Raw genomic sequence first — 24112 nt, 5'->3', positions numbered from 1 at the left:
TTAAAGCTCTTGAAAATGTTTCCGAATTTTAAAAAAATACCCTAAGGTATTTAAGATCCTTTAGAATTTTTTGAAATCGTTTGAAAATCCCTTGGAATTTAAAAAAATACCCTCAAATCTTTCAAAACTCGAATCGAGCAACTTCTTCGACTTTTTTGAAAAAAATTCGACTTTTTGAAGAAAATGAAATTTAGCTCAGTTTTAATTTAAATCACAATAAAGCTAAAAAATATATTTAAAACTAGAAAAAAAATATCCCATTATAATTGATAGCATTAAATTAAATTAAATTAAAAAAGCTTTTAAAGTTTTTAATGCTTTAATTTTTTTAAATGATTAATTTCAAATTGATTTATTAAAAAATGAATAACTTTATATCTAAATTATACATTCTTAAATTTAAAAGCTTCACATTGTTAAGTAATTTGAAGCTTAAAGTGTGTAAAATTAATGTATATTATAAACTTCCCTCATTTGAAAATAATCTAAGTTGACAATTTAAAGAGTGTCGAAAGAAATATTATCCTTCAATCTGAATGACTATTTAAAAAAATGGTTTTACATTTAAAGTTTATAATGTTTATGTAAAGTGCATTTGAAAATTTATAAGAATTATATACTCTATATTTTGAAACGAAAGAGAGTTTTATATTAAAGTCATTTAACGCGACTTTTTTTGTAATTTTATGCTTTCTTGGTTCATTTATTAAAAGAAAAGTGATCTTTTCATTAAAAAAAAAGTGACTAAAGTGGCAGCCCTGATTATCCTTCAATTTTGCAATATATTTTTTTAAATCCCTGACTTTCTCTGACCAAAATGATTCTCCGATTTCTAGGTTTTCCCTGACCTACGGCCACCCTGTCCGATTCTAGAAAGGTACTTCAGTAATACACGTTTTCGAGATTTGAACACACCCTTGAACGCACGGCTTTTTTCGTCAATTGTCGGCGACATTTTGTGCGTACGAGGAGCAGGATTAACTGTTAAGATCATTGATCGCCTGCAGAATTCGCTTCACGTGGCCAACTTTCGTAATTCCTAGCTCCTTCAAATCTCTCCTGGCTAGGGAAAGTAATTCCCTCCCTCGAATATCGTGCGAGACGAAATTATCAGAATACTCGCCTAGTTGTAGATTCTCCAACCAACAACAAACTTCCGGAACTCCCCAATGAGTTACTTGTTCTCTGGCTGGATGATTTCCTGAACTTCCTCCGGAACGCCGGAACTTTAACCAGAATAATCCGCGATGACGATTCTTTTTATCACCCTGTGGATGCAGAGTTAAAATCGAAATTTTGTTAGTTCGGTTAGTCAAGCTTTAGATGAGTGGTGTAGTTTTAAGAGAAAAAGTGGCCTGTGGTACTTTACATAAACTATGTTACCAGTTTGGGGGGGGGGGATTATAAGTGGAAATAACGTTACGAACTTAGATTGCATTAAGTTTACATTAAACTCAAAATCAAACTGTATTTTTGGGTAAAAGTTAATTTTTTATTGTTAAAAAAGCTACTATTATATTTATGGTGTGGAATTAATCTCGTTTTGGTTAACAATTATGTTATTAGGTGGAAAATTTAATTGTTTTGTTTAAGATGCAACTATATTAATTATAGTTGAAGATTCATCTGTATGGTTGAAAGTTAAACTATTTCGATTATTCTGATATTTTTGGGTTGGAATGTCTACTATATTACATTATTTGTTGAGAATTCATATCTTTTGGTTGAAAATTCAATTACTTGTGTGAAGTTTGAACCACTTTGCTCAAAAATAATTTTGTTGCTGAAGATTCATAATTTTAGGAGCCAATTTGTTAAAAACTCTTTTTTTAAGATTCATATTTTTGTTTAAAAATGTTACGTTATTTACAATTCTTCTTTTTCCTTGAAAATACATTGTATTTTGTGCTAAGTTATTTTTGTTTATCAGAGTTTTGATCGGAAAATTTGACTATTTTATTTTTGGTTAAAACTTTATCTTGTATATTGTATAAGTTAAAAATTCAAATATTTGGTAGAAAATTTATGTGTTTTGTTGAAAATTGAACATTTTTGTAGATAATTTGTCTTTTTTGTTATAAAATTAAATAATTTTGAGGAAAATTCATATGTTTTGTTCAAAATGTATCTTTCTTAGTGGAAAATTAATCTTGTTGCTTGAAAATGTAACAAATTTGTTAGTCAATTTTTTTGCTAAAAAAAAATATATATATATATGTTTATCTGAAGATTAAACTAAGTCCATGTTTTGTTAAAACTTAAACCTATATGTTAGGTAAGTTGAATATTTATAATTTTTGATAGAACATTAATCTTCTTGGTGCAAAATTTATATTTTTTATTGAAAATTTAACAATTTTGTTGAAAATTCCTTTTTTTTAAATTCAAAGTTCCTTTTTTTTATCAGAGTTTTTATCTGAAAATTTAATGATTACATTTTCGGTTGAAACTTCATCCTGTACGTTGTATAAGTTAACAATTCAACTATTTGGATAGAAAATTCAACAAGTTAATAGAAAATTAAATTTTTTGGTTAAAAAATTATATTTTTGGGTTGAAAATCAAACTTTTTTGTAGACAATTCCTCTTTTTTGCTATAAAATGACATAATTTTGTTGAAAATTTATGTGTTTTGTTTTAGATTGATATTTTTTAGTTGAAAATTAATGTTCTTGGTCGATATATTATCTTTTTGGTTGAAAATGTAACAAATTTGTTGAAGTCATTTTTTGTTTGTTAAAAAATATTTTTTTTTTATATGAAAATTAAACAAGTCCATGTTCTGTTAAAACTTTAACCTGTATATTAGATAAAATGAATATTTGTCTTTTTTGATAAAACATTAATCTTCTTGGTTCAAAATTCACCTTTTTCGTTGAAAATTTAACAATATTCTTGAAAATTCGTTTTTTTGGTTCAGTTATTTTTTTTGATGAGAGTTTTAGTCTGAAAATATAACTTTTACATTTTTTATTCAAACTTGATCCTGTACTTTGTAGAAGTTAACGATTCAACTATTTGGATAGAAAATTCAGTTATTTTGTAAAAAATTCATCTTTCTGCATAGAAAATTCAACAATTTAATCGAACATTAAATTTTTTGGTTGAAAAATTCTATTAAACTTTTTCGTAGACATTTAATCTTTTTGGCTATAAAATTAAATTGTTTTGTTAAAAATTCATGTGTTTTCTTTTAGATTTATCTTTTTAGTGGGGAATTAATCTTCTTGGTCGACAATTTATCTTTTTGCTTGAAAATTTAACAATTTTGATGAAAATTCTTTTTTTTTATTTCAAGTTCCTTTTTTATCAGAGTTTTTATCAGAAAATTGAACAATTACATTTTTCGTTGAAACTTCATCCTGTACATTATATAAGTTAAAATTTAAACAATTTGGTAGCAAATTCATTTATTTTGTTGAAAATTCGTCTTCCTTTTTAGAAATTTATCTTCTGGGTAAAAAATTTACCCTTTTTAGTTAAAAATTTTGCTGTTTTGTATAAATTTCAACTTTTTGGCTTGAAAATTCAATAAATTGTTTAAAAAATGAGGCATTTAGTTGAAAATTAAATTATTTTTTTCAGTAATTATTTAACTGTTCCATTTTCTGTAAATTTACTGTAGAAACTTAATCTTATTGGTTGAAAATTAAAATTTATGATTAATTGAAATTCGTCTTTTTGGCATTAAAATTGAATGATTTTGCATAAAATCCATATTTTTTTCTAGAACATTAATCTTTTTGGTTGACATTCCATCTATTTGTTGAAAATTTAGCAACTTTATGAAAACTAATTTTTTTAAATAGTTTTTTTATCTAAAAATTAAACTATTCCATTTTATGTTCAAATTCATCTTTTTTGGTTAAAAAATGCAATTGTTTGATTGAAATATCAATTGTTCTATGCATCGTTGAAAATTAATCTTTTTCGGTTGCAAAGTCGATTATTTGAGTAAAAGTTGCACTACTTTTTAAACAAATTAATTTTGTTTATATAGGATTCGTATTTATAGTTGAAAATTCTACTATTTGTAAAAAATTCAATTCTTTGGTTGAAAAATAATATTTTTGGGTTGAAGATTCAAATTTTTTGTAGATAATTCGTTTTTTTGGCTTCAAAATTAAATACTTTTGTTTAAAATTCATATATTTTGTTGAAATGCAGTCTTTTTTTTCGGTAGAATATTAATCTTCTTGGTCGAAAATTCATATTTTTGTTTGAAAATTAAACAATTTTGTTAAAAATGATTTTTTTAATCTGAAAATTGGACTATTCCATTTTCAGTTAAAACGTTATCTCGTATGCTGTATAAGTTTAAAATCCAACTATTTGGTACAAAATTTACGTATCTGTTTCAAAAATTATCTTTCTTTAGGTGGAAAATTAATCTTCTTGGTAGAAAAGTCGTTTTTCCTGTTTGAAAGTGAATTTTTTTGATGAAAATTCCACTGAATTCTAGAAAAGTGGTCTTTTTTTCTTGAAAACTCAAATATTTGATAGAATTTTGATTTTTTTGTTTAAAAATTCCACCATTTAATTGCAGATGCATATATGTATATTGAAAATCCAATTATTTGGTTTGAAATTCAAGTAATTTGTTAAAAATCTAATTAATTTTGAAAAACTTAACTATTCTTTTCTTTACGGTTCAACTGTCTTCGAAAAAAATCGTATTTTTCGCTTGAAAATTTTACTATTTGATTAAATCTTAAAATATTATTTTTTTTTTGTAAAACTCGTATCTTTCACTGGAAACTCGATCTATTTAGTTTTTAATGAATCTGATTGAAAAATTATTATTATTTTTTAAATTCGTAATTTTTTGTGTGTTGAAAATTAATCTCTGAGTAGAAAATCTTTTTTGGTTAAAAATTGAACTATTTTGTTAAAAATGCAATATATTTCGGCTTGAAATATTAAGAATTCAAAGTATTTTTTATTGAATTAAATTATTTATCTGTTCCAATTTTATTTAAAAGAATTTATAAACTCAAAATCCGTCTTTAGCCAACGACTAAGTTACTTTCGGGAAAGGGGGAGGTAAAAAAGTCCAAAATTGATTACGTAGTTTATGGACGGCCCATAAATGGAAAAAATTCCGTACCTCGACTACACCACTGCTTCAGACATTTATAATGTACAGCAATTTGATCATTTGTACAGTATTTTATAATTTATAGCAGGGGTTTTGTACAATATGTACAATACAATTTCTGAAGCAAAAATTACTTGGTTCAGGTGATTAAATCAAAATTCGACGGTTAAATTTCTACTTTCTTCAGGTTATAAACTTCCATGCGATTGGGTATTAACACCGATTATAAATATTTACAGAGGAATAAAATGGCCCAACAAATTCTAAGTGGGAAGTTAATATTTTGTTTCTGAAAAACACACCTTAACTTTGTTTATTTATGTGAAGAATCGAGATTCTGAAAGGGGTATAACTGTGTTAAAAAGAGAAATTTAGTGAGCGCAAAGAAATTGAAAATAGGGAAGGACTGAATATTTTATAAAAATAAACTCCTGGTGAGAAAAGTCGACATTTATTTATGAATATGAGTATATTTACCTGTTCGTCGGGTGGTAAGTTTTGTAGGTAAACGAGACAAGTGCCGCCCTCGTCGAAAATACATTTTCTGAGTTCCTGTTCCATTGTGGCGAGGGAAAGCGATAATTTATTCTCGAGGTCTTCTCTTAATCTCTGCAAATACAAATTAAAACATTACAAGTATTTACTGCATTATTTTTTATTAACATAATATTCAAAGTTTGTTGATATTTCATTACTCTCAGTATTTCAATTGCTGTTTGTAATTTTGTTCTTGCTGATACTTTGACATCTTCAAAGTTTTGAAATCTTTAAATAATTTGTACACTCAAATTCATAAATTATCATTTATCTGAGATTGTAAATATATATATATATATTTTTTTTTAATCAAAGAGAGGAAGATACATGTTAAAAAAATCTGTATTTTATAAAAGAATTATTATAGCTCTGACTTTGAAGAGCAAAAGGATTTAAAAAATTATAATTTTGATTTAGAACAGGAAATGATTCGAAGAATTTATGTGTAATTCTGAACTAGATTAGAGAATTTTCGGAAAAATAATTATAATTCAAAACTATTATATTTTTGGTTAAAAATTCATCTTGTTTGGTTAAGAATTCTGTTATTTGGTGCCAAATTTAATTATTTTGTTGAAAATGAAAATATATTGTCAAAAAATCATCCTTTTTTAAATCAAAAGTTCAACTACTATGTTAAAAATTAGTTTTTAGTTGAAGGTTCATCTCTATGGTTAAAAATCTATTTTGATGTAAATTCGTTTCATATTTGGTTGAAAATAAATTTTTTAAGCTGACAATCAAACTATGCCATTATTGGTTAAAAATTGATCTTTTTTAGTTGAAAGTTCAACTTTTTGGTTGAAAATGTCTGCATTTTGTAAAAAAAACTCGATTTTCTTGGTAGAAATTTAATCTTCTTGCTTGAGGATTTATCTTTTTTGGTTCAAAATGCAATTGTCTGGTTGAAATATTATCTATTAGATGCTTTCTTGAGAATTAATCTTTTTTGGTTGGAAAGTTGATTATTTGACTTAAAATTGAACTACATTGTAAAAAATGTCTTTTTTTATTAAGAATTTATAATTTATAAAGAATTTATATTTAAAAATTAAACTTTTTTGTAGATAATTCGTCTTTTTGGCTTTAAAATGAAATAATTTTGTTGAAAATTCATGTGTTGTGTTCAAAATTGATCTTTTTTATTGGAAAATTAATTTTCTTGGTCGGCAATTATTTTTTGGCTTGAAAATAACAAATTGGTTGAAAAGTAATTTTTTGTCTGAAAATGTAACTACTCTATTTTTAGTTAAATCTTTATCCTGTATATTGGATAACTTAAATATTCGTTTTTTTTATAATACATTAATCTTCTTCTTTCAAATTTCATATTTTTGGTTGAAAATTGAACAACTTTGTTGAAACTTCGTTTTTTTTTTTGGTTTAAAGTTATTTTATTTTTGTCAGAGTTTTTATTTGAAAATTTAACTATTCCATGTTTGATTTTCTCTTAATCTCAGCAAAAACAAATGAAAAAATAACAAGTATTTACTTCATTATTTTTCATTAAATTGTACTAAAAGGAATATTAAGAGATATTTTCTATTCAGAGAGAGAAAGATTTATGTTGAAAAAGGAACTGTAATTATGATTTGGAACAGGGGATTTAAAAAAAGATACATATCTGTAATTCTAAATCTGAAAAGGATATTTTATAAAAGATCTATTATAGTTCTGACTTTTTTTTTAGTTCGTTCAGGAAAATTTCCAAAATGAAATTATAATTCTGAGTTATATCCGGATTAAAAAATATATATAATGATGTATAATTCTGACATTAAACTGTGAATTTTCGAGAAAAATTGAAATTTTGAGCTGGAACGACAAAAAATTGTACGTAGGATTTATGTGTAATTCTGAATGTGATCAAAAAATATTAGGTAAAATAATAATGATTGAAAATTGGAACAAGGACTTTGCGAAAAGAATTAAAAATCTGACTTGGAAGAGGAAATTTTCAAGAAAAATGATAAATCTGTCCTTGAATAGTGAATTTCCCAACAAAATAACAAATTTTGATTTGGAACGAGGAATTTTCGAGAGAGTTTATAATTTTGAGTCGGAGCAGGAAATTTTTCAAAACAATTATTCGTGATTCTCAATTGGATCAGAGAATTTTCGAAAAAGAAAATTATTTAAATACGGAACAAGGAATTTTTCAAAAGAATTATAAGTATTTGAAACAGCAAAGTTTCGAAAAATTCTGGCATGAAACAGGAAATTTTGTAAAATAATTAAAATTCTGACTTGGAAATCGAATTGAAAAAAACAAACATAATTCTGTCTGAGAACAATGAATTTTCGAAAAGAGTTACAATTCTGCCTTGGAACTGGAAACTTTCGAACAGAATTATGATTATGATTTTAAACAGGGAATTTTTGAAAAGATTAATAAATTGAAGTAAGTTCAACCAAATTTCCAAAATAATTACAATTCTAAGTTATACCTATATTTGAAAGCAATATATAATGATATATTATTCTTACTTATCAAATAATTATTCTTACTCTAAGAAATTAACTTATTTTGTAATTTAAAAGTTTAAAGAGACTTCAAAAGATTTCAGGGAACTTGAAATATTTTAGAGAATTTAAAAAGATTCCAAGAAATTGTTAGTTGATTTCCATAATTTGAAGGGATTTCATAGGATTTGAAATGTTTTCGGACGTTTTAAAAGATTTCAATGCATTTTAAAGAGATTAAAAAATCCTTAAGTGATTTCCGAGAATTTTTAGGGATTTGAAAAAAATATTCTTGCGCTTGTAAAGAATTTTATAGACAAAAAATTTAGAGTTGGTTCAGAAAATTTTCAAAACAAAAAATCATAATTTTTAGTTATATCTCGATTAAAAATAAGAAATATAATGAAGTATAATTCGAACTAGAAACTGTGAATGTTACAGCTAAATAATCATTTTTAGCAGCATTAAAAATTTTCAAGCGGTTATAAAGAATTTAACGTATTTTGTAATTTAAAAGTATCCAAAGAATTTTCAAGAGCGTTAAAAAGATTCAAGGGATTTCAAAAGATTTCAAAGAACTTGAAATATTGTAGAAAATTAAAAAAGATTCCGAGAAATTGTTAGTTGATTTCCATAATTTGAAGGGATTTCATAGGATTTGAAATGTTTTAGAACGTTTAAAAAGATTTAAATGAATTTTCAAGAGATTCAAAAATCTTCAAGTGATTTACGTGGATTATAAGGGATTTGAAAAAAATTTTGCGCTTGTAAAGAATTTTCTCAAATTGATGAAGATTTGAAACGATTTTATAGAACCTATGAGGTTTTTGAAAATAATTCTGATTCCTATTTGCAAGAGGGAATTTTTTGAAAAGAATGATAACTCTGAGTTGGTTCAGGAAATTTTCCAAAATAATTATAATTTTGAGTTATACCTGAATTAAAAAAAGTATTATAATGACGTACTCGTATCTATTTCAAAAAAATCATAATTTTGACTTGGAAAAGGAAATTATCAACAACAAAAAATTCAATCTTGTTAAAGCGAATTTTCCAAAAATTACAATTTTGACTTGGACCGAGGAATTTTCAAAAAGAATTATAATTATTCCATGGAACTCAAAATTTTTCAAAAGAATGAAAATTCTGAGTTAGGAAATGGAAATTAAAAAAATATATAATTCCTGGATCGGAAATATGAAAAATTTCCCAGGAGAAATCGGGGAATTTAAAATCATTCGCGTCAAGTAGAAATTGAAAATTCCTCGAGATCTTTTCAAATAGCCAAAAATCTTTTAAATTCTTCAAAATCTTTAATATTATCTTGAAATATTTGAAAATATTTGAAATCTCTCAATTGTTGTAAATAAATCATTATAGGTATACCATAAAACTTTATAATAGCAGATGATATTTCCTGTATTTGTGGGAAATTTATTAAAATACATTAATAGCTTTTAAAAATCCTTAAAAATCATTGAAATCCTCGGAAATCACTTGAAAATTTTTTAATCTTTTAAAATTTCCTAAAATGATTCAAATTTGGTGAAATCCCTTCAGATTATTGAAATCAATTAAAAATTCCTTGGAATCTTTTTAAATTCCCAAAAATATTTAAAGTTCTTTTAAAATCTCTTGAAAATTTTTAAAGCTCCTAAAAATGTTTTCAACTTGAAAAAAAAATTAAAATGTTATTATCAAAATTTAAAAAAAATACTCAATGAAAATTCTTACCAGATGTTGTGCTTTATCTCTCAACAATTCGCAAGACTCTTCATACAATTGTCTGGCAGTGGATACCAATTCCGTAACAACTGGTCTCAAATTCAGCTGGAATAAAAAGAGATTTTACAAATTTTATTATCAAATATTATATATTTTCCGATTTCAACTAACCCCTTGTAAAATTTTGCCATCTGGATGAACTTTTTCGAGGGCGACTGCTGTCCTCCCAGCTATTTGGTAAAGTTCCGGTTCCAAACTTGGGTGAGAAATTATGAGGAGTTTCACCCATTTTACTAAAGTCGTCACAACTTCGATAAATCCGAGCAAGATGTTCAATTCTTCGTCAGTTAAGAGCAATTGTCTTCCATCCAATTGCAGTTGAGATCTTGATTGGCTCTGCGAAGCGCTGCTCAATGTTGATGACGATTGAGAGATTGCTGATACTTTTTGTTGCTTTTCTTCCCAGGCTCGAAGTGAAGTTTCAAGTGCCTGAAACAGGAAATTAAAAAATGATTTAAAAATTTATTGAGGAAATCGCGGAAAAATCAGGGAAATTGTTTGGCCAGGGATAAGCCAGGGATTTTGAAATAAATGCAAAAGTCAGTGAAGTTCTAAAAGAAGTTCCTGACTTTGATTTTTCATTAAAAAGATTTCACAAGGACTTTCATAATATTTCAGAGATTTCTCAAAGATTTTCATTATTTCATAAAGATTTCCGATAGATTACAAATATTACACATAATTCGGATAAATTTATAACATTTCACAAAGGCTTCAATGATTTTTTAAAGATTTCAATAATTTCACAAATATTATCGAATATTTAAAAAATATTTCAAATATTTTGCGAAGATTTCCAAATATTTCACGAAAATTCAATGATTTCCCCGATTTCACAAAGATTTCCAACAGTGAACAAAAATTTAAATGATATCCCAAACATTAAAAAAAATTCCACAAATAATTCGGAAAGATATTGGATAGATTTAAAAGATTTCAATAATTTTACAAACATCAGACATTTCAAAAAATTTGCAAAGGTTTATAAAGATTTTAATTATTTCCTAAAGATTTCAACGATTTCACAGAGATTTTAAATATTCCGTAAACATTTCAGATAGATTTTGAAAAGATTTCTTAAGATATCAGAGAGATTTTACCAAGATATTAATGATTTTCTAAATATTTAAAAGATTTCAATAATCTCACAAATATTATCAGATATTTCAAAAATATTTTTAATATTTCGTAAAGATTTCAGAATGATTTCCCCAAGATTTTAATGATTTCACAAATATTTTGCAAATATTTCAGATAGATATTGAAGATTGCACAAAGGTTTCAATGATTTTAATGATTTCAGACAAAAGGTTAATATTTTAAAAAGATTTCAATTTCAAAAAAATTTCAAATATTTCGCAAAGATTTTGGATAGATTAAAAAGATTTCACAAAGACTTCAATTGTTTCCCGAAGATTTCAATAATTTCACAAATAATACCAAATATTTCAAAAATATTTTAAAATTTTCTTAAAGGTTCCCAAAAATATCAGAATGATTTAACAAAAATTTCAATGGTTTTCTAAGTATTTAAAAAAATTCGCAAATATTTCTGATAGATAAAAAATATTTCACCAGAACTTCAATGATTTCCCCAAGATTTCAATAATTTCACAAATATTACCAAATATTTCAAATATTTTTTAAAAATTCCCAAAAATATCAAAAAGATTTCACAACAATTTAAATGAACTTATAAGGATTTCAACAATGTCAAATATTTGTTAAAGATTAAGAATAGGTTCAAAAGCTTTCACAAAGATTTCAATTATTTCACTGGAATTTCAGAAAGATTTTAAAGCGTGCACAAAGATTTCCCAACGATTTCAATAATTTCAAAAACATCAAATATTTCAAAAATATTTTTTTAATATTTCGTAACGATTTTAAATATTTCGCAAATATTTCAGATAGATATTAAAGATTGCACAAAGGTTTCAATGATTTCCCTAAAATTTTATAAAAATTGTTAAGTTTTCGAATAGAAGGATTTTACAAGGACTTCAAAGATTTCAATAATTTCATAAAACACTATCAAATATTTTAATATTTTGAAAAGATTTCTGAAGATTTCACAAAGATTTTAATGATTTTCTGAGTATTCAAAAAATTTCAAATATTTCGCAAAGATTTTGGATAGATTAAAAAGATTTCACAAAGGCTTCAATGATTTCACGAAGATTTCAATAATTTCACAAATATTACCAAATATTTCAAAAATTTGTAAAAATTCATAAAGGTATCAGAAAGTTGAACAAAAATGACAATTATTTTCTAAATATTTAAAACATTTCGCAAATATTTCTGATAGATTAAAAAAATTTCACGAAGACCTAAATGATTTCCCGAAAATTTCAATAATTTCACAAATATTACCAAATACTTCAAAGATTTTTTGAAGATTCCCAAAAATATCAGAAAGATTTTGGACAGGTTTAAAAGCTTTCACAAAGATTTGAATTATTTTACAAAGATTTCAGTTAGCTTTTAAAAAGTATACAAAGATTTCCCAAAGATTTCAATGATTTGAAAAATATCATCAAATATTTCAAAAATATTTTTTAAATATTTCGCAAAGATTTCTAAAGAATTCATAAAAATGTTTTTAAATATTTCAATAATTTCCCAATGATTTTACATACATATTTCGCAGAAATTTTAGAGATATCAATGATTTTAATAATTTCATAAATACTACCAAATGTTGTTTTGAAAAGATTTCCAAATATATCAGAAGGATTTCCATGATTTTATAAGGATTTCAAAAATTTCAAATATTTCGCAAAGATTTAGAATCGATTTAAAAGATTTCATAAAGACTTCAATGATTGCTCGACGATTTCATATAGAATTCAAAAAGTGAACAAAGATTGCAATAATTTCAAAAATATCAACAAATATTAAACAAATATTTCGGAACGATTTCATAAAAGATTTCATAAAATTTCACAATTACTTAAATAATTTCCCAAATATTTCGCAAAGATTTTAGATTGATTTTAAAGATTGTAACAAAGAGTTTAATGATTTCATAAATATTTCAAAAAAATTACAATGATTTTCCAAAAATTTCAAATATTTTGCAAAGATTTTGGATAGATTAAAAAGATCTCACAAATTCTTCAATAATTTCACAAAAATTTCAGGTAGATTTTCAGAAAAATGCTCTTTTATATTAATAAATTAAACCATGGCTTAATCATAATTGAATTTAGGTACCTGTTACTCAATTTTCTTAAAATTTGTTGAAATCTTCAAGGGTGTTTTAGAAGATTTCAAGGAATAGTCTAATATATTTCAATAATTTGAAGATATTTCAAATGATTCGAAAGATTTGAAGGTACTTTTAAAACGTCCAAGGAACTCTAAAGAGCTTTAACAGTTAAAAAGTTACAAGGGATTTAAGAATATTTCAAAGTATTTGAAATAATTTATTGTATTTTAAAAGATTAAAAAGCATTTTCAAGATATTTGTAAACTTTGAAGGAATTTACAAAGATTTCAACGATTTTCAGCATTTTAATTATTTTAAAATATTTAAAGGTATTAACAAATATTTTAAAGATTTTTGCTACTGGGGGAGTTTACAACTCACCAGAGTGCGCGATCTGTTCGGGTCCGAGTTCTGCCAAAATTCAAATTTAATATATGAAAAATAGCTTCTTCTATAAAAATTATTAATAAAAGTTTAGAGTTCATTTGTAAAATAGAACTACAGTGTCACTAATTTTTGTTTTATTTTTTATTTAAAACTGATCTTTTTTTTATTAAAAATATAACATTCTTTCTTGAAATGTTATCATTTTTGGTTCAATTTAACCGCTTTTAATTTTTAATATTTTTTGGTTAAAATATCAAATATTATATTTTACGTTATTTGTTGAAGATTCATCTCTTTGAGTTTAAATAAACTATTTTTGTGAAAATAATTTTTTTTCATGAAAAATTGATTAAATGAAAATTGAAGTTGTCAATTTTTTGTTAAAACTTCACCTCTTTTAGCTTAAAAATCAACCATTTAGATGAAAATTAATGTGTTTGATTGAAAATTCGTCTCTTGGCTGAACATCATTTTTGATGCTCAAAAATGGATGTTTTTGGCCAAAAAATCATTTTTCGGTTGAAAATTTAACTAACTCTTTAAAATTTCATTTTTCTCTTTTGGAAATTGATCTTTTTATTTAAAAATTTGATTAATTTTTTGAAAACTTGTTCCTTTTTTTTTAGAAAATTATTATTCTTGTTTGCAAATTCATTTATTTTGGTTAAAAATTCATTTCTTTGGCTAAAAACTTAAATACTTTAAAAAATTTAATTAATTTGTTCAAAATTTATATTATTCCGTAGAAAATTCATCGTCTTGTTTAAAAACGAATGATTTTTTATTCAAAATTATGTTTTTTTTTTCTAATTTGTAAAATTCATTGATTTCATAAAAATTTTAATATGTTTTTGATATTTTTTGTTATAATTTGTTTTTTAACCTAAAAATTAAATATTTTATCAAAAAGTCACCTTTTTGTTTATATTCAACCGTATTTTATTCAATATCAGTCTTTCTAGGTAGGAAATATCAACTATTTAATTGGTTGAAAATTCATCTATCTTTAGCCAAAGTTACTTAGTTGGGAAGTAATTTTTTTGGATAAAGATTTATTACTTTAGTTAAAAATTCATTTCTATGACTAAAAACTCAACTATTCCATTGAAAAATTCGCTTATTTTTGTTGAAAATTAATTTTTTTAACAGAAAATTTAACTAATCTCTTTTTGTTTAAAGATATTATTTCGTATTTAAAAATTCACTTCTTTTATTGCAAATTGAACTATATTGTTGAAAATACAATTGTTCTATATAAAAATGTTACCTATTCCATTTTCTTAAATTTTGTTGCTGTAAATTTAACAATTTTGCTGAAAATTCGTTTTCTTTCATTAGAAAATTTACCTTTTTTTAATTAGAACTTTAAACATTTAGTTGCAAATTTATGTACTTTGTTAGAAACTTGTCTTTATTAGTTAAAAATTCTACTATTTGGTGAAAAAATAAAGAATTTGATCAAAAAACGCAGTTTGAATTTTTTTAGTAGACAATAATGTGTCTAAAATGTAGAACTACGCAAGAAAAAGTGACCAGTAATTAAAATATTAATTTTTCTCTTCAAACTGAATGACTTACTCATTTAATTTATTTTACAAATTAACTATAAACTTTTACTAATAATTTGTATACATCAATTTTCAATTGATTTCGATAACTTGAAGGGATTTCAAAGAATCTTAAAGGAATTTTCAGGAGCATTAAAATATTGCAGGATATTTCAAATGATTGCAAAGATTTTAAATCTCTTAGGACATTTATAATATATTATAATAATTTGATTTTTAAGATTTTTAAAAGATTTAAAAAAACGTTCAAGAGATTTAAAAAATGCCAAGGGATTCCAAAAGATTGGGAAGGATTTGCAATATCTTAGAGTATTTTAATAGATTTTAATAATTTTAAGTGATATTTTAGAATATTCAAAAAAAAATTCCAAGGCGTTTTCAAGAGCTTTAAAAAGCTTGGAGTGACTTCAAAAGATTTAAAAGGGCTTGAAATATTCTACGTAATTTAAAAAGATTTTAAGGAATTTTCAATTGATTACAATAATCTGAAATAATTTTATTAGATTGAAAATATTTTCAAATATTTTAAATAATTCCAAGGCATTTTCGAAAGATTAAAAAAATTTCAAGGCATTTCCAAGAATTTCAATGATTATAAGGGATTTAAAAAAATGTTCTTGTCGTTGTAAAGAATTTCCTAGAAGTTTGGAAGATATGAAATTATTTAATAGGATCAATAAGGTTTTAATATATTTTAAAATATTCAAGAGATTTTATCCGATTTGCGAAGATTTCAATGATTTTAAGGATTTATAAAAGCTCTCAAGGTATTTTAATAAATTTTTCAGAATTTCAGGAAATATCATAAGCTTTTATAGAATTTCGAAGAAATTTTACAAGTTTTTAATGGATTTTGAAGAATTTATTCACAATGAGTGAGGATTGTTGGAATTTTTTTCAAATCATTAGAATTCTTTTAAATTAAACTTGAATGAGTAGTTTCAAAGACTAATAAATCAAATTTTTTGGAATTCATGCAACAAAAAAAATTATAATAATAAAACATTAGTCACTTTTAGTAATTTTTTGGTTAAGAAATAAGTTACGTTTGGTCACTTTTTCGGTTTAAATAGGTCATTTTATTAAAAGTAAATTAGGCGTTCCAAATAATAAATTTATAATTTAGAAATTTAAATCGGAATTAGTTTTATTCCTTCTGTAAAAGATTATATATTAAAAATATTAAACAGGGTGGCCCGCTGGACCAGGAAAACGCGAAAAACGGGAAATGACCGGGAATTTTACCATACCGGTAAAAATCGGGAAATGACAAAGAATTTATTTTTTGACCGAGAATTTCAGAAATTTTTAGGAACGAAAATTTGTCCAACTTTGATTTCAAACTTTTTAAAAAAATAATTATTTTAAATGTTATCCGTTTTAATTATGATATCATTCAGCTCAGAATGCGTAAGTCGAAAATCTTTCACTTAAAAAATTGTCCATTTCAGATTCTTACCTTTTAGGCGCACATTATAATTTAAAGAATTGTAAAATGCAGTTTTAAAGACCAAAGCGATTACAAATAAGAAGCGTTTAAAATCGAAGATTTCTAAAAGAAAATTTTTTAAATTGTTCAACTGTGAATATAAAAATATTTTATGATTTTTAAAATTAAATTGTACTTTAAGATTTAAAAAGTGATAAATAATTTATTTTAACGTTAAAAATGAAACTGTTTCAATTGGAAAGTCTTTTTAGTTAAACAATTTAAACGCCCGATTGATACTTTATAAAATATTAAAAATTTTTAAATAACTTCAAAATAATATATTCATAATTAATGGTTTTTATTATATTTCAAATTGTTAAAATTTTATGTATAAATAACAATTGTCCAGATATTATTCTTAGAAAAAATTCTAACAAGTTGAAGAGATATTTAGAAGTTTTGAAAAAAATTCAAAATTAATTAAAAATTTGAAATAATTTCAAATAATTTAATACAAGTGTAGCAAGAAAATAGGATTATTCTTACCAAAATTTCGGTGCAAATAGTCAACGGTCTAATTCAGAGCCAAACATATATTTTTCCGATTTCGGTAACAAAAAATTTATAAGCTTTTTTAGAATTTTGAAAGGCTTGAGAACAATGAAAAACATTTCCTAGGAAAATTGAAAATGATTTTTTCTTTTAAAAATTCAAAAAATTCGAATAATTTCAAAGGTGTTTGAAAGTTCTCAAAAAATTAAAACAATGTAAATATTTCAAGATATTGAAATAAAATTTCGAAGCATTTTAAGGATTTTTAAACTATTTTAAATAATTTATCTCTTAATATAAGAAGTATTCAGATTATAAAAAAAATGTACTCGTTCAATTTTTTATTTAACTTAAAATTGCTTAAAAATATGTAATTTGAAAATGTTTACATTTATTAATTGATTATTCAATTTAGAGCACTAAAAATGATAACGTGGATTGACATTATTGGAACTGAATCTGAACCTTTGAACTCTATGATGTATAAAAGTTAAAATTTGGTTAATTTGGAAGTTTAACTGCATTTAATTAAAAATTGTTTGGTTGAAAAGTGTTAGTAGCTTCTATTTTATACAATATTTTTGAATTAGAAAACTTTTAAACTCAAGTTTTAAAAGTTTAAAATTCAGTGACCGTGAAAAATGTTTGCGAACCGGGGAAAAATCGGGAAATGATAGGGAATTTTTTTTTCTTTGACTAATACGGTTACCCTGTTAAAATATGAGAATTGAGGTCTATAAATATGAATGATCAGGGAAAGTAAATCAAAAAATAGTAAAGGAAAAATAAGGGATTTAAAAAAATTAAGTTTTGCTGCCTCCCTGTTGATATTTATAGCCAATTTGTTAATTTTGCAATTACGTACCCGATTTCTGTAGAGCATTTGCATTCTATTCTTGTGAATGATCCTTATAATTCCGGGGGGTTGTACCCAAGCTTCTCCATCGACCTGAATTGGAACTCCCTCATCTCCCAAGATGTTAATTTGAACACTGTGACATTGCGCTATCCTGTGATGTTGCAGATTAATTAATCTAGAGGCAGCCATTTGAACAGATCCAAATACAGCAACCACCTCCAAAATTCGATCGTCAAAAGAAGGCGCCAGGAACAAATCTCCCTCTTTTGTTCCTCCCCAGAAATTTGTGCCGCCCATAAAACTGCCAAATAAATTATAAGTGAAATTAATTTATTCAGAGAGGGGTTTTCATTTCTTCTACAATTTGGTGTAAAGTATCTCTGAAATTTTATCCAATCCGATGCAATCTTTTTAAATCCCTTGTAATTCTCCCTTACAAAAAATATTATAGGAAATTCAATACATAGGGTGTCTAGCGATTCTTGGGAACAAAATTCAAGGTCTTTTCCAGGTTAAGAAATCACAATTTTCCAGGTCTCCTTTTTTACATCAAATAATAAATTAAACGTTTGTCATACATGTAAAAAATGAAACATTTCATTTTTTTAGTGACCAAAAATTTCTAAAGAAAGGCGAATCGTAAATAAACAAATTCCTAATTTTTCGGGAACATGAGTCGTCATTGTGAAATCTTTAGGAATATTTTTAATCTTTGTAATGTCTTTGAAGTCATTGAAATCTTTGTGAAGTATTACAAACCTTAGTGAAAGATTGAAATTTCGGTGATATCTTTTGGTATTTTTCAAAGCTTTGGTAAAATCTTTAAAATTCTTGAAATCTTTGAAATCTTTGTGAACTTTTTCTTTAATCTTTGTTTGCGAAATCTTTTGTATTTGTTTAAAATCATTGAAGTCTTTTGAAATCTTCTTAAATATGTTGAAACCTTTTGAAATCGCTTAAAATCTTTGAAGTGTTTTGAAATTCTGGAAATATTTTGAAATCCTTATGAATTCTTTAAAGACATTGTGCAATCTTCTGTAAGTCTTTTGTATTCGTTTGAAATCACTGGAATATTTGAAATCTTTTGAAATATTATTAAAAATGTTGATATCATTTAAAATATTTAAAATGTTTTTAAATCTTTGAAATTTGCTTTATTGTACCCTTGTTGAAATCGTTTAAGTCCTTGAAAGCTTTGAAATATACGGAAACTTTGTGCAATTTTTTTAAATCTTTATAAAATCTGAAATATTTTTGAAATTCTTTAATCTTTGTTCGTGAAATCTTTTCTGTTCGCTTGAAATTATTAAAAACTTTTCAAATCTTCTCAAATTTGTTGAAACCTTTTGAAATCATTAAAAATCTTTTCAATGTTTTAAAATCTTTGAAATCTGGTGTACTGTACTCTTGTTGGAATCTTTTGAAATTCTTGAAATATTTTGAAATCCTTGAGAATTCTTTAAAATATTTGAGAAATCTTTTGTAATCGTTTTAAATCTTTTCAAACATTTTTAAATCGTTTAAAATCTTTCAAACTGTTTGAAATCCTTGAAATCTGGTGCACTGCACCCTTGTTGAAATCTTTGAAACTTTTGTGAAATCTTTTCAAATCTCCTGAAAAATTGTGAAGTTATTTAAAATCTTTGAAATGTTTTCAAATATTTAAAATCTATTGAAAGTTTTTAAATCTTTGCGCAATGTTCGAAATCTTAGCGAAATGTTCGAAATCTTTGAAATATTTTGAAATCTTTGTGAATTCGTTGGAATTATTTAGGTTGTTACAAATCTTAGTGAAAACTTTTGATATCTACTAAAAAATTTTTAAGTTATTTAATACCTTTGAAATATTTTGAAATCTTAGAAATGTGGTTTAATATACCCTTTTTAAAATCTTTAAACTCCTTTGTAAGTTTTAAAATCTTTGTGAAATGTTCCAAATCTTTATGAAATGTTCGAAATCTTTGGGGAATTTTTGTGAAAACTTTTTTATTTAGTTTACAAGCCTTTTTTGCATGTTTGAAATCCTTGAAATCTTTGTGAAATATTTTGAAATGGTTAAAAAATCTTTCTTGAATCTTTGTTTGGAAAATCTTTTGTATTCGTTGCGCATTTTTTACACCGTTAACATCCGTGAAATCTTTATGAGATGGTAAAGATATTTAAAATATTTTGAAATTCTTGAAATATTTTGAAATCTTTAGAAACATTTTGTAACCTTTTTAAATCTGTTGCACACTCAAAAACAGAGTGGTTAACCCCTCGAAAAATCCGTCGTATAGCCTTGGATTATTCTAATTCTGAAACTGAATTAACATCGAAATTTTAAATCAATAATTTTTATCATTTCAAAGTTGAACACCACAGCAAAAAGTGCCTTGAAATATCTTTATTTATTCTGTAATAAGCAAAAGATAACTTATATCTTGACGGATAAAAAAATTTGCAGCAGCAGGATTTTTTCTAAACGAGATGTTTTTTTCATAATAGGCTAAAAGATTTAAATTACTCTTTGAATTTCGATAAAATTACTGTTTTAAAAGAAGAAAAAGAATAATTAAAATTCAAGGCTTTCGTGAAAAAATCAAGGAAATTTCAAGGTTTTCAAGGTTTAAAAAAAATTCAAGAAGAGTTCCAGGTTTTCAAGGTCACTAGACACCCTGAATATAGTATCATGATCGTCCTGTAATTAATTTCTGTGAACTTTTTCACGATTCTAGAAAAGTCATTATATAGAAAATCATTCAATGAGAATCAGTATGTATAGAAATAAAAAATCTTAAAATATTGAAAGAGTTGAGGCAAAAAATTAATAATTAATAGAAAGTGTCCAGCGATTCCTAGGAATAAAATTCAAGGTCTTTTCGAGGTTTTCCAGATCAAGAGATCAAGTTTTTCCAGGTCTCCTTTTTTTTACATCAAATAATAATCAAATGTTTGTTATACATGTAAAAGATAAAACTTTTTATTTTTATATTGGTAAAAAATTTGTAAAGAAAGCAGAATTATAAGGAGAAAGATTCTAAATTTTTTCGCGCGAAAAAATTGTCTTTTGAATTCTTTTGGAATATTTTTAAATCTTTGAAAAGTCTTTGAAATTTTTGAAATGTTTGTGAATTTGTCGAAATTTTTGAAAGTATTTAAAGTCTTTGTGAAATCTTTTAAAATTTTTGTAAAATCTTTAAAACCTTTGAAATCCTGAAATCGTTGTGAAATTTTTGAAATATTTTGGAATCTTTATGAATTTGTTGAAATCGATTGAAATATTTGAAATCTTTTCAATATCTTGAATTTTCTATGAAATCTTAAAATTTTTTTGTAAAATCTTTAAAATCCTTTAATTCTTTGAAATCTTTGAAATTTTTGTGAATTTTTTAGAATCTTTATGAATTTGTTGAAATCTTTTGAAGTATTTGAAATCTTTGTAAAATCTTGAAATTTCTTTGAAATCTTTTAAAATTTTCGTAAAATCTTTCAAATATTTAAAATCTTTGAAATCCTTAAAATCTTTGTGAAATTTTTGAAATATTTATGAATCTTTATGAGTTTGATAAAATCGTTTAAGTATTTGAACAATACCTTGAAAGTTCTATAAAATATTTTAAAATTTGTATAAAATCATTTAAATCCGTCAAATCTTTGAAATCCTTGAATTCTTTGAATTCTTTATAAAATTTTCGAAATATTTGGAACCTTTATGAAATCTTTGATATCTTGGTGAAATCTTTCTTTAATCTTTGATTGTGAGTAATTTTGTGTTCGTTTGTAATAATTGACATTTTTTGAAATCTTCTCAATTTAGTTTAAATTTCTAAAAATTTGTTCAAACCTTTGATATGTTCTAAAATCTTATAAATCTTTTTCAATTTTGAACATTTTTGAATTCTTTTTTAAGCCTTATAAATTCTTTGAAAAACTTGTGAAATCTTTCCTACATCTTTTGTATTTATTTGAAATCACTGGAATATTCTAAATATTTGTGAACTACTTTCTGTAAATTCAATTTTTTTTGGTTGAAGATTCATAATATCAGTTGCAATTTTTTTTCGTATCATTAATTTTTCCCACTGAATATTTAACAATTTTGTTAAAAAAAACTCATATTTTTGGGTTCAAAATTCAACAATTTGGTACAAAATGAAACTTTTTTGTAGAAAATTTTATATATTTTTTCTAAATTAAAACTTAATTCGCCTACATAAAAATTTAAATACTGATACTCAAACTATTTAGTGGAAAATTGATGTATTTTTTTTTTGCTAGTAAATTAATTTTCATGGTTGAAAATTTGATTATTTGGTTAAAAATGTATCTATTTTGTTGAAAATTAGTATTTTCTAGTAGAAAATTTATCTTCTGGGTAGAAAATTAATGTATGGTTAAAAATTTATGTCTTTTGCTGAGAATTCATCTTTTTTGGTAGAAAATTTATCTTCTGGTTTGAAATTTGTTGTTGTTGAAAATTAACTTTTTTGTTGAAAGCTTATCTTTTTGATAAAAAATACAACTGTTTAAAGTTAGTTAAACCGTTTTTTATTCATATAATTTAACTGCTTCGTTGAAACATGAACTACTTTGTTAATTTATAAGAAACAGGAAGATCAAATCTTTCGCCAACTGGTCTAACTTTATTTTTAAATGGCCCCTAACTAAAGTCACGATAAAAAATGATAATAAAAAATACTAAATGAATACATTTAATTTAATTTTAATGAATTTCTACGTATTTCAACAATTTCAAGAGATATGAAGAACTTAAAAGAATCTCAAAGTATTTTAAATATTTTAAGTTGTTTGAAAAAATTGCGAAAAATTTTAAGGTATGCAAAAAATGTCAGGGAATGTCAACACATTTGGTGTGATTTTCAAAGATTTCAATGAATTTCAATGAATTTCAATGAATTTTACGACATTTAAGGTATTTTCTAAATTTAAAAGATTTGAATGGATTAAAAAGTATTTACAGAGGAATCAAAGGATTTAAAGAGATTAAAAAATTCGCTAATGGATTTCTATTCTAAGTTTTAAAGGGATTTTAAAGATGTCAACAGAATTCACAAATTTTTTGTGATCAACCCCTCGGTATTCGACAAGACATTCTAAATTTGAAAATAAATAAAAAATAAGATGATAAAAGAAATAATAAATAAAATAACATTAAAACACAATGAATTAAATATAAATATGTTAATTTAAAAATAATTTAATTAATTTGGTAAACAAATGAATATAAAAAAACAATACAAAAATATAAATAAAATTCAGAACCTACCTTGGAATGTTCAAATTTAGAAAATATGAATGGATTAAAAAGTATTTACAGAGGAATCAAGGGATTTAAAGAGATTAAAAAATTCCTTAATGGATTTCTATTCTAAGTTTCAAAAGGATTTTAAAGATGTCAACGGAATTCACAAATTTTTTGTGATCAACCCCTCGGTATTCGACAATTTATACTAAATTTCAAAAATAAATAAAAAATAAGATGACAAAAGAAGTAATAAATAAAATAATAATAAAATACAAAGAAATAAATATAAATATGTTAATTTAATAATAATTTAATTAATTTTGTAAATGAATAAATATAAAAAGCAATTATAAAATAAATAAAATAAAAATTTAAGAACCTACCTTGGAATGTTCAAAACTACAATTCCTTGCAAGGAAGGCAATGGAATTCTCTGACCATCACACTCCAACTGAACTCTTTGATCCAGATTTTTGTAGGTCTTTTGCAGCCACTGTTTAGAACCCAAAACTCCATACCACATATAATTTTTTGCACGTGATCGACACTTTTCTGGATGTTCTTCTCGTTTGTGGTGAAAGTCAAGACTAATTTTAGCGTCTATTCCAATTCCGAAGTAGTTGTTCATAACGCAGCGTTCGAAATATCCTTCCCTGTTTAACATTTTCATGAAATTTAGGCATTTTCGGTTCAAGGAAAAATGACTCTTTTCAGTTTGTTTATCTATTAATAAAAATTAAGAATTTTTCTACGCCATTAATTTTATTGATCAAAATTTTCGAGAAGTCATTTTATTTTATGATAACATCTATTTCTAAATGTTTCTAAACATTATTGATACAAGAGAAAATTTTAACTGTAAATTATTTATTAATATTGAGAAATAATTATACTTTTAAAATTTTACTCCTACACTACAAATTGTAAACTTTTTTACACTTTAAAAGCACAAAATATGTCAAACTCAAA

At 24.4% G+C, this 24112-nt stretch overlaps 1 protein-coding gene across 5 annotated transcripts in view; it reads right to left on the bottom strand.

The window, feature by feature from the left end:
- Positions 1-499: 499 nt before the first annotated feature.
- LOC117168299 (diacylglycerol kinase eta) overlaps positions 500-24112 on the bottom strand; it is a 71246-nt gene continuing 47633 nt past the window's right edge. For all 5 annotated transcript variants that reach the window (XM_033353839.1, XM_033353838.1, XM_033353842.1 and 2 more), the window contains 6 exons: positions 23527-23796; positions 17902-18196; positions 9995-10312; positions 9833-9928; positions 5576-5707; positions 500-1268 (listed from right to left, as the gene is read on the bottom strand). In XM_033353839.1, coding sequence (XP_033209730.1) covers positions 978-1268; positions 5576-5707; positions 9833-9928; positions 9995-10312; positions 17902-18196; positions 23527-23796 — 1402 coding nt within the window. In that variant the 3' untranslated portion in view covers positions 500-977. The remainder of the gene's footprint in view (positions 1269-5575; positions 5708-9832; positions 9929-9994; positions 10313-17901; positions 18197-23526; positions 23797-24112) is intronic.

The sequence above is a fragment of the Belonocnema kinseyi genome, chromosome 2 (genome assembly GCF_010883055.1).
Source record: "Belonocnema kinseyi isolate 2016_QV_RU_SX_M_011 chromosome 2, B_treatae_v1, whole genome shotgun sequence".
NCBI classification, from domain to species: Eukaryota; Metazoa; Arthropoda; class Insecta; order Hymenoptera; family Cynipidae; genus Belonocnema; species Belonocnema kinseyi.
Note: the sequence above shows the minus strand (reverse complement) of the source record. Positions and strands in the feature narration are given on the sequence as shown.